The sequence below is a fragment of the Pholcus phalangioides genome, unplaced genomic scaffold, assembly GCF_987345545.1.
Source record: "Pholcus phalangioides strain wild (caught in Gottingen) unplaced genomic scaffold, Ppha-v1.0 ptg000022l_1, whole genome shotgun sequence".
In the NCBI taxonomy this organism is placed as follows: domain Eukaryota; kingdom Metazoa; phylum Arthropoda; class Arachnida; order Araneae; family Pholcidae; genus Pholcus; species Pholcus phalangioides.
Window position 1 is genome coordinate 36,575,039 of NW_028301615.1, and position 12,372 is coordinate 36,587,410.

At 37.3% G+C, this 12,372-nt stretch overlaps 1 protein-coding gene across 2 annotated transcripts in view; it reads right to left on the bottom strand.

Moving 5' to 3' along the window:
- Positions 1-10,884, bottom strand: part of SCCRO4 (DCN1-like protein SCCRO4) — a 36,106-nt gene extending 25,222 nt beyond the window's left edge. The window contains exons 1-2 of one of the 2 annotated variants that reach the window (XM_089249674.1): positions 10,716-10,850; positions 4,784-4,880 (exon numbers count right to left, since the gene is read on the bottom strand). Coding sequence is in view for 1 of the 2 variants with exons in the window: in XM_089249673.1 (XP_089105799.1) it covers positions 10,716-10,724 (9 nt within the window). In the remaining variant the exon portion in view is untranslated. Of the gene's footprint in view, positions 1-4,783; positions 4,881-10,715 lie in introns of both variants that reach the window. The other variant, XM_089249673.1, reaches the window with a different exon arrangement.
- Between the last annotated feature and the right edge of the window lie 1,488 nt (positions 10,885-12,372).

The following is a 12,372-nucleotide window of genomic DNA, read 5'->3' on the forward strand; positions in this document are numbered from 1 at the left end:
TAGAAAAGGAATTCTTTAGGTATGGTTTGTGGATCTGAGTGGCATCCCCTAAATTAAGTCAACAGCTGTGCATCAAATAAACCTTTTTTGATCCAGAAGATTCGGTGATAAGGAATTCAACAGTTCACTCAATTTACACATCTGTTATAGCCACAAGGATGCCGCAGGTATATGATCAGTGATTTGCCCAGCCTAAATTCTTGTCTATTTCCCAGTGTCTTCACAAAATTCAGCATCTGAAAAAGACCCTTCATAAAATTTCAGGGGGTCTATTATGCTGCTGTCGTTATGCTTGCATTTCAAACACATTTGTGGTATATTCAATCAATCAAGTTTATTGTTTTGGCCACTGGCCTTTAACAATTGGTTGGCAAAAAAAAAAGAAAAATATATTACATTTGTGTGGTATATTGTGGGGTAGATTTACATCACCATCAGTAGCGATTAATTTTTCTCATATGGATACAAGCAATCTTTGTTATCCTTATCGCTATTGCAGGCATTAGGTAACAGGGATAGGAAAGCATTCCTTGACGTGATTAAGAAATACATAGCCACTCACGCATGCATTTTTCAATGAAGACAAGAGCAATGGAGAAAAATTAATAGAATTGAAAATTATTTATTCATCAAGTTGTTCATTTCATTATAATGAATAATAATGCTGTCTCTGAATTATGTTACTAAATCAAGTAACATAATTCAGAGACAGCATTACTGTTGGCACTTGAAATGCTATTTAATTACATATACCGATTGAAAAAATTATATACAGTGAAACCTCGCAAGAAAGATCCTCGATACTATAACAAATCCCTCTACAACAATACACACAGGGCAGAGTTTACGCTAGATAAAAGATCACTTTAGCAAAAAATTGAAAAATGGGGGAAAAAACTTTTGCAAAACGCTAATGATTGATGGATGGATGTCTAATTGTTTAGAACCTCTTGTGCAAATTTTTGCAAAAGTGGCTATTACTTCTTTCGCATTCTAAGATTTTCTTTCGCATTTTGACATTTTGAGAAAAATGTGACCATAGCTTCAATCCTGATTACAGGACGATTATTATAATTCAAGTTCCTGTACTTCCCCAAAGCAGAATGTTTAGAACTGTTCTGCGACGAGCCCTCGGCTGACTGGAAATGTTCTGCAGTAAAAATCCCCATACATGTAATAGTGTTTTTTGCACTTTTCCTTAAAATTCTTCCGAATTGTTCTGCAGTAGCGCTAATTGTTCTGCGACGTACGTCGCAGATTTTGGCACATGCTGCTTTGGGGCCGTACTTTATATAGTAGTTTCTCCTCAAAAACTACTCGTCCGAATACAGTAGAATTTTCAGGACATGCTAATGAGACCATGAGAGATTTATGCAATAAAAAAATATATAGTTTCGCTTTTTGACCAAGTGAATAAGTGGCGCTTTTTTATTGAATTTTCCTTTTTTCATGGTCCATATAGTGTATATACCAAGTTTCAATGCAATACCTCCATCAAAACGGGCACTTCATAGGTCTCAGCAGCAGGGTTTAAGCTACATAAAAAATTCATTTAGCAAAAAAAAGCAAAAATTCGGAGAAAAGCTTTAGCAAAAAATGCTACAATGCTAATGATTGATGGTTGGATGCCTACTCGTTTCGTATTTCCTGAATGCATTTTTGCGAAAGTGGCTCTAGTTCTTTCACATCCTAAGGTTTTCTTTCGCATATTGCTACTCAGGAAAACTATTTCTTTGAGTACAGGAACTTAATTATAATCACCTTGTATTTATTTTTTTGGAAATTTTGCTCAGCAATGCCTTTATTCTAATGTTAAACTCATCTCAATATAAAAATATTATTTTATTGGTAAATCACTAGGCCCATTGCGTTACGGCAGCACTCAAGGGGGAATCAAAAATATATCAACGTATTTTTAAGGCAATTTGAAATCTCTGCAATATATTTTATATCTCGTTCAAAATAGTCTTCAATATAATTTTGAACTCATCTCCAGATTTTTTCCTTCATTTTTTTTTTAATAACATGGATATTTCGTAACATCATTTTTATCACTGATAGTGTTAATGACTTCGTCGGTATTGCTACTTTCTGCGCAGTATGCAGAAGTGTAAAGCAATAAACACACGCACACACACACTCTCTCTCTGCACACTAAGTATGGTATAAAAAAATCTAATTAAATTTTATTAATCAAATAAATTTTTTTAAATCCTGAGTTAATTTTCTGGTCGAAGTATCAATGCTGATTTAAAAGAGATGTCAACAACAGCGTAAATTTTATGGCACCTGATGTTGGTGATGCCCTCGCTAAGATAAAACCTCTGCAATGATATTTTTTTGTCTCACAGACTACCACTATATCAGGATTCTAGCGATATGATTTCGGTGTGTCCTCCAATATCGGTAAAATTATTCTGTTGATATTTTTCAAATCTTTGTAATAAATAATGTGCTATGTATCATTTTTATGTTGTGTGAAACAAACAAACCAATTGTCTAATCAATTACGTAAATGAAGGGTTACTTGTTCTTGATTTTGTTGTCTTAATATCAAGATAGTAGATAAATAAATCTAGTAATAAAAAGTATAATTAATGAAAAATATAATTATAAAAGATATATTATAAAGATATATATAACATTAAATATACTTTTTATATAATTATAGAATTATACTTTTTATTTAATTATAAAAAGTATAATGTAAAAATATGAGAATTTGATGAAATTTTTACCAGTCATTGTTTGATTGTAATAATTTAAGCAATTTCCCTGTACGAGTTCTATGTGTGTGCATAGACTACCTCTTTCTCAACCATTTGATGAAAATAAAAGAAAATGAAGATGAATTTTTAAAAAAAAGTTGCTTACCAATATTAGGGACAACACATGCAAATGTGCGCAAAATAAACACAAAATACAACAATAATAATAACGCACGTGTTGATAGTGATGATGACTTACCAGCAGCTGAGAAAAATTTGATTGGTTCATTTCTCTCTTCCCTAATGCTAGCCTCGGCCCCAGAGTTTTTAGTAAAATTGATAATGAGAAGCCAACGGATACGACAAATCATGCTTTTAACTATGTTCCTAGAGGTTTGTGTTAGAGAGCTTGCTGAGAATTTATATTTAGCGTGATGTCACTGACTAATAACTGATACTGAGTATACCTTGTATAGCTACTGCAGCGTAATAGACTCCCAAGGTCTGAAATATATACTTTCTACAAATTATCGTATATGCTCATGTATAAGGCAACCCCACCTCATTTCAGGACCACAATAACTGCAATAAATTGAAAACCAGCGTATATGACGACTCCGAAAAATTAGAGCATTTTAGAAGAGGGAAAAATTTGTATATTTTCATGTCGTCTTCAGTTCCATCTATCGCATTACTGATGCAACAATTTTTAAATGATTTGATGATTTCACTGGAAACAGAATTCCACGCCTTATGAAATCACTTGCACAATAGGTGAATGACGGGTCTTGCTAAGGCACTGCTTTTTGTTATTTATCTTTGGAACTCGTCCATTCGGTCCATAAATTCCTTGAATAATCTTTGAAAGGATTCATTCAAACTGAGCACAACTCTGGTCTTTTGCCATGGATAATTTACTAGATTTAGTTGTGTCGAAAGTATGTGTGTGTATGTAGTACCATGCTTCTGAATTTTCAGTGCTGCCATCTGCGAATGAAGAGCAATGAATGGATATTTGAATTGTTATAGGCCTGTTGCTCTCTGTGACAAGACTTTTTAACAGGGAGATCAACTCATATTTGTACCTGAAAGTTAGGAAACCAAGAAAACCAACTTCAGCCGGCCACCACTGTGGCACCTATGGGGTTTGAACTCAGGACCACGAGATGCAAGTCTATCACCATGACCACTCGACCACCACAGCGGCTTTTTAAAAAAAAAGAATATTGATGCTCACATCTAAAGGATGTATAGTCTATGTTAGTTCACATGATATTGAATCCGATGACGTTGATTTTTTTTTCTTTGGCTTTAACATCTTCAGTCATGTGGGGTTTGAACATGACTACCAAATTCACTCTGCTGATAGTGATGCCATCTAAAGTAGCTAAATAACGTTGTGGATCTTCAAGCTAGCTGTTCAAAGACCATGAAGCTGTACCATTTGGTAAAGTGGGGGCATAAGCAATATTTTTTGCTCAAAAAACTGACCCATGTATAAGCCAATACAATATTTTCAACAAAAAAAAGTTTGAAGGAAACATTTTATTTTCTGGATATTATGCTGAGGTGAACTCGGAAAGAAAAGTCATCTTGTCTCCGCCGGGACACGAACCCAGGCCCTCTTGCATACCAGGCAAGCATGCTACCATCTACACCATTGGAGACATGACCTTGCCCTAGTTATTTCACGCACTGTGGCGTGAGGCACTAGTAGAGACATTAGTAGCCTCTCTTAACTTCAGGAATTGGCCCCACAGGTGGGACGGTTTAGAGAGATAGGAGACAATATGACTTTTCTTTCCGAGTTCACCTCAGCATAATATCCAGAAAATAAAATGTTCCCTTGATATCTTGGGCTGAGAAAAAGCCATCTATCGCTCTAAAAAAAGTTTGGCTTATACAAGAGTATATACGGTAGTCAATTTAGAAAAAAAAAAAATTAAGGATGATTTTCATAAAATAAGACCCTAAAAGTCTGGACAGATTCCCTGATGGTTGATAGTAAAAAAGAAGCCGCTGCCATCAAATGCATGAGAGCGCTTGGAATTCAAAGCAATACAGTTAGCACTTACCAAGTTACTGAAGCTGGTGGGCAAGAAGAAGGAGCTCAGTTTCCTCTCCGTGGTGAAATGTGGAAGAGTACATGGAATAACTGCGGTTAGTGTATTTCTAAAAGATGGGAGGAGGGAAAAAAAGTCACATATTAAAAACTAAAATGGCAATGATTAACCCATCAATGACGGGCATTTGTGTTAATTTTTTCTTCTTTTTCCTGAAAATGCAACAGTAGATATTTCTAAAGTTCAGAAAAAAGTGTTCAGAAAATCACATTTTTATACTTTATTCAAGTACGTGTGTGTCTGGGAGTTCAAGAAACTTGAGCATCACCCCCACCAGTGGCAGTTCATGGTCTCTGACTCAAATGGTGTTCTTGACCTCTACATAGATTGAAGCACCTACCTAAAATTACTGTATTCACTCTTGAAAGTCATCATGCCATATGTCATTATGATGAAACCCATCATGCACTTGATGGCCCTGGGCCATGCCTGTGTCGGCCCTCAAGTGCGAATACCTCTGTGCAAGACAGTCCTGGCACCATCCCCATAAGAAACTTTGCGAGGAAGCTGAGTCCCCTTCCTTCCTATGAATATATGATGTAGGCTAACTCATGTGCCTGTGTCATCTGCATCTAAGTATGTATTTATATTGCAAGGAGAATTATCAGTAGACAAAAAAAAGTCCACAAAAGTATCCAAGAAATAATATACTCCAAATACTCCAAGAATAGTGCTATTTTTTTACATATCGAGACTAGACAGTAAGGGCTATCCAGCTGCTGTGGCGATCAAGTGGTCATAGTGATGGACTCGCATCACAAGGACCCAGGTTTGGACCCTACAGTCACCACAGTGGTGGTCGGCTGAAGTTGGTTTATTGTGGTTCCCAACTTTGAGGTGCGAATGCAAGCCGATCTCCCCCTTTAAAAAGTCTTGCCACAGAAAGCATCAGGCCTACAATGGTAAAATTATTCAATCATTGCACTTCATAGTTTAAAAAAACCGATGGAAGATGGCAGCACCACACACAACACGCATTACATAGTAACAAACTTTACATTAGGTTCTCACAACACATACAAATATATTCCAAAATGTACCAAAGCATTAGAAATTTCGCTGAGGAATGTGGACGAGGTACATGCATAATTTATCAGTGGTAACAGGGGTTATCTATGGCCCTCGCATCGAGAAGCCAGGTTCTTAGGCTAAGTTATTTGAAAGGCCTCTTCAAAGTAAATTAATAGTTTAAAAAGCACAGGACATATCTAGGGCTCTAAGGCTGGAGTTCCATTAGCCCCTCCTCCTTCATTGCAGGGGTGATGAAGTCTGTCCATTGAGAAGTATACAAAGAGGATGACAATTTTGTGACAAGGAAAGCCCTTCTGTTCAAGATAATGTTACACTGTGTACAATGTTTCACAAAAGATCAGCAAATAAAAATTTTGCATATCCATCTGTATAAAGATGGATCAAAATTTCTTTCAAAAATTAGCTTGAATATAATTTTGACTTTTTTCAACAACCGTAGTGTAGTTATCTGCAATCTACGACTTTAGGTGATTGGAAATACTAATAGGCAAAAAGTTTTAAGCTGAGAACGGCAAAAAATGGTAATTTTTCTGTTTTCAACATTTAGAGTACACATCAACCCAGCGTCCTATTTATAGGACAGTCAATATCTTTGATTCAGCAAATGAGAATCAGACAAAACTTCAGGAATGCCAATTTCAACACATTTCACACATATCCTGAAAAAATAGTGCCGAAATTTCGAGTTAAAAAATAACTTGGGCGTTAACGGTTAATATCAAAGGAACAAAATCTGTTCAGCACATATAAAGAAAGCCTACACTGTCAAATTTAAAATCCAAAAGTCATTGAAAAAAATTCAAATTATCAAATTTATCTTTACCAGATCCTGCGAATGGAACTAGATGACTTCAAATTGCAACTTAATCGTGAAATGCCCCCGCCCCACCCACCCAAAAATTACAAGTCATTAATTCTTAAAAAAGGATTTGATACCAACTTAATACCATTGAATTTCTTTTCTTTTTTTGAAATGAATTTGATTCGGCTACGCCTTACATGTATTCTTGTTTCCTGTTTGGGTGCCATATGAGATAACGCTTAGTAATAGAAATACAAGAAAAGGGAGATGGTTAGCACAGGCTATTATGCTCATTTTGGCCATACTGAAAACACGCTGTGGATATTGATGCTGCCATCTACCTTCTTTCTTTTAAATCTGTTGTACACTTTAAATTAGAATATATTTGGCATAAAATATACGCATACATAATATACATATACAGAAACTAATTATAAGAAAAAGGAAAAAAAATTGAATTTTATGAGAGTGAAATAGAACCTATGCAGTGGCATGGGGTTCCCCCGATGACGACCCACTGCATTTCACTCTTATAAAATTCAATTTTTTTTTCCTTTTCTTAAAATAATTCTTTTTTGTGTACATATATATTTTTGAAAGAACAAGTGAGCAGCACTAGCGCTTTTGTCATTCAAAAGATATCTTTTCACTACCTCTTCATTTTTTATCTTCATTTCTCTTGTATTTTTAGCCTACTTATTATCATAGAATTTTATACACCTTTTAAATTAGAATATAATATTCAGGCGACTGTCCAGACTTTTTTGTAGGGTCCTGTTTTTGTGAAAACTTTCCATATTTTAATGCAAAGGATCATTAATTTTATGAAAATAAGTAATTTTGAGGGAAGCGAAGTAATCTAGTTAATCTACACAAAAAGAAATGAAATTCCAAACTTATGGTTTCACTAATTTTTATTTTGCAAAGTTCTGTTTTTCAGGTCCAGAATTTTGTAAAGGGTCGTTTTTTTAGATCCGGAACTTTGTGAAGGGTCGGGAAACCGGGCCGAAATTTTGACTGGGCAAACCCCTGATATTGGAAGAAGTGTATGAATTTTCAGAATTTGCAAAAACCATCGCCAATGGCAACTGCTAAACTGAAATGCTGATTTTCAACATTGTTAAGATATCGCTCACGGCACAATCTATTTACATAAATGTTTATGTTGATACAGCATTATTATTTTCGTATCATAATTATTATTTTCGATATACAGACAATGTAAAAAATGATTTGAAAACAAAAATAAAAGTTTTCAATGCAGTGCAATACTTCACTAATTGCAAATGTACTTGACTGCATATCTTTATTGATAGAGGGAAGTACATTTTTGGAAATTTGTGCCCCCAAAATATCTGACCATGAGCCGCCACTGTTAATAATAATCAATCTTAATTGTTATATTATTCCACTGTTCTAAAATCAGCATCGCAGGGACACCCGCTCAAAGTTATGCGGAACAGGTCCTGACCAAGAAAGTCCTTACCTTGAGGAACCAACTTCAGGTGACTATAATCGACTGACCTCACGGGAATGGGATTTCCAGTATTTGGTTGCTTTTAACACTGGTGCCAGTATATGCCGCTCACTTATGGCCTTTTATTTTTCTTGGGTCAGAATATTTTCCTGCTCCACATGAATGGGGATTTAAGATTTTACCCCAGTGGGTTTAGCAAATACAAATTTTGTAGCCCTCCTTCCATTCTACTAATTTTCCTTACACCCCCCAAGCCCAGTCTCTAAGTCACTCTTTTTCAGCCACTCACTGATCTGGTCCCTTGCTCTCTAGATTTACACAGCATTTCTCAACCAATGGTCTGCAGACCAGAGGTGGTTCTCTGGCAGACTCCATAAATAAATTCTAATTAAATGAAATATTCAATTGTTGTCACTGATATCAGTAATAGCTTGTGCGTTCCTAATGAAAAATGAGAACTTACGTACGGTAACCATATCCCATTAGGAAAATACCATCCTACATACAGTCCACACTGCTTGATGTGATCACATCAGAACTTGGAGTTTCTGACGACAATAACCAAATGATCAGTATATGAATGGCACCAAGACCTTTGTAGGGAAAAGTCCAGTTTGCAAGTATGAGGACCATACATCCCATTTGGTCGAAGTGGACCAATAGTAAATGGGTATTGTAAAATGAGATAACTGTTTATCTTTCCCGTACTATGGGTTGCAAAAAGTTTACAAAACACTATTCTATTTTCTAAATTTTATTCAAAGTGGAACTTCTTTTGATGACTGAAAAAAGGAAAAAAAGATGGCCAAATCTATTGTTCTATCACTTTGGTTCCCCCCCCCCCACTCCCGAAATGAAAGTAGTCCTCCCCAAAAGAAACGTAAACAAACGGAATAACCTAATGGAAATTATGAATTGAATTACACTTTTTAACGAACAATACATTTAATACATTCCTTGAAGTGGTCTCTCCGAAAAGAAATTCGAATCTGGTCAACTGAAAGATCAAGCACTTGAGGGAAAGAGTTTTTTTTTTGTCATACATTTGCCTTGACTATAGGAAGGCCATTGCAAAAACAGCTCCACGGGTGCATGGATTGCAGTGAATACTACTGATCAATTACAACATCAAGTTCGGAAATGTTCACAACAAGGAGGGGGGGAGGGAACCTATCTTACTACAGTCCTATAACAATTACTCATGAGGGGAAGGGGACTTCAGAATGCACAAAAAAAAAACTTCTATGGATAATGTTGTATTTTTTTTAAACGAAGTCCTGTTTATTATAAATGAATTATTCCCATGTTATATTGGTCTGTTCCGTTCTTTGCAAAAGTGATAACAATACCAGAATAACATTATCCATGATGCTAATAAGCCGGGCCAACTGTACTAATTTTAGGTTGTTTTGCCCCCAGGCTGCGGGAATAGTGTGGGAGCACACATTCCTTTCCACCCTAACCCAATTTTTTTCTTTCGAACTGTGTGCATCACCCATTATACTAAAGGGGGGAACGTTCTACGATTTCAGCTGCAGCATGGAATGTAGAGAAAAGTAAACTGTCTTTATGCAACACAAAGTGTCCAAATGAACCCCTCCACCCAACTTTATTTTTTTCACTTGGCCAAATCTCTATTGATATCCCCACTACCAGGGCTGCAACTGGGGAGGGGGGGGGCAGGCGGGTCTCGTGCCCTGGGCGCTAGACTCAAGGGGGCACAAATTTCATTCCGAAACCTCTCCTTCAACACTATAAGGGGGCTTCGAAATGCATGCTTTGCCCCGGGGGACCAAGCATCTAGTTACAACAACCCATCTGCATTCATCAACTGGTCATACCTCACTCTCTACGCAAATCTTCACATCACTCACATGCTTTCACAGTTTCTGGTCAATAATATACTTGCACACACACTCTAGGGCTCACTCTCTTCGTCACTCACATGCTTGCACATACTTTCTTGGTCACTCACTCTCTAGACTAGCGAATTCATGGTTTTACGGCCTGTGAGTTCGCTGCCCTTTTCTTCCCCCATACTACTGATTTTCTCGACCACTCATTCCTCAAATTTACCACCTTAGGCTATAGCCCACCGGCTATGGGAGGGTGGGGGGCGTAAATACACTTCTCCCAGCTGCAGGATGTCGTGGGAGAGGGGTGTCCCTCCCCCTTCCATATTGACATGGAATATTGGTTGAAATTTTCCGATAGGTTACTTGATTGCACCGGGACCTAACTTTTAGATCAACCCAAACCAATCACCGGGAATCAAACCTGACACCTTATATAGAGGGTTTTGTTTTTTTTTAATGATAGTCACATTGGATAACATATTGACCAGTTGATCCGAAAATAATGACGAGGAAACATGAAATGTAAACACAACGCAGTGGGGAGGAGGTTTCATCAATATTCTCATTAATACTGACACTATTGATGTTGCATTTACATTATTTGGTATTCCGATCACCCACTCACGCACATACACACTATATTATAGAATCACTTTATAAAAATATAGTCACACAAATGGAAAAGAAATTAATAGAAACTGATTTCTAAGCACTAACCAATTTCATCAATTGTGTACTTGTGGAAATTAATTAAACGAAATCGGAATCCCGGAATAAAATTGCCTTGTTTGTGTCACTTGATTCGAAGAATGAAATACCTATTAACACTGGTTCGTGGGGCGAAGAGGGGGAGGGGGGCGAAAAAAAAAACGCACCGGCGCTGCACGGCGAATTTACACGGATCTCCTCGGACTCGCGAAAGCACTAGCTGTTGATTGGTTGTCGAGTATCGCTTGAGTCCGCACGATTGGTTCGTGTATGACGTCATAGTTCCGAGATCAAAAGTTTCCAAAACCTACGGCCGGCGAATCTCAATGTCACGTGACGTTCATTCATTCTTCTGGCTGAGAAACCCTGTGAGTTCCGTCTGCCTAAACGCGGGAAATTAGAATTGGTTTTTTTTTAAAATTTACTTGCGATGAAGGTTATTTTCTCCACGTGGAAATTATATTCCTTTGTCTAATTCAGGGCAGGACTAGAGGCGAATTTTCATGGGAGGGGAGGGTTAGCGGGGTTTTATATTTTATAGCCCAGGGCGGAAAAGCCCGAAGGGGCGGCAAATTTGAAGAGTGACCGCAGGGTCCGACTTTGACTTGAATTGTTGCACACTTTTAATCAAAAAATAAAAAAACAAACTTTTCAATATTGTATGTATAGGGGCCGTTCAAGTATTACGTAAACAAATTTTTAGTCATTTTTGACCCCATCCCCCCCCCCCTTGTCTGCAAAATTTCGTCATCACTGCCCCTATCTCCTAACGCCTATTGGTGGGATCAGAAACGTACGCGGGAGGGAGGCAAAGGGAGATAGGGGGCTGCTGCGCCTCTCCCCTGACGAAAAAAAAAATTTTTTTTTTAATGCAAAAAATATTTTTTAAAAAATTACAATTTCGAAAGAGAGAAAATATCTTTATATGTGTTATTATAATCGATTTCTATTAATTTCAATGCTATTTCAAAGGTAAGAACTCAAAATTTCCTTTTAAGAAATTCATTGCGACCCACCCTTTAAGCCATATGTAGTAAACCCTTGACCAGCGGGCTAAATGTGGCCTTGAAGGTTATCTTATGTGGTTTGCCCCCTCAAATACAATTTTGTAAAAATGAACTAAGCGGCACATTTGCAGATCGCTTAAATGACCCGTGGCACAATTCCAGAGCATTAAGTGGCCCGTGGCACATTTTTAGATCACTGAGGTAGGCCTCAAAGATCACTTTCACATTTAAAGATCACCTAAGTAACCCGCGACACAGTTACAGAACACTTGAACGATCCGTGGGACATTCAGACATCCCTTGAGTGACATGTGGCACAGCTTTAGAACAATTAAGTGCCCCCCCCCTCCCACAGTGCTGTTCTACATCACTCAAGTTACCCGCGGAACATTCCCAGATTACTTAAGTGATCCGTGGCATAATTACGGATCACTTGAGTGATGCGCGGCACAGTTCCAGACCACTTAAGTGGCCCGAACATATTTCGAGAGCACTTGAAGGATCAGTGAAACATTTAGAGATCACTAAAGTGGCTCTGTAGGGGACTTATCAATAAGGAAAATGTTAGTTCAGGGGCCCGATAACTGTCGAAAAGTTTTTTCTGTTTTAGGCGCACCGAATAAGATGCCATTAAGAATATTTCATATCTTCATAAAGGA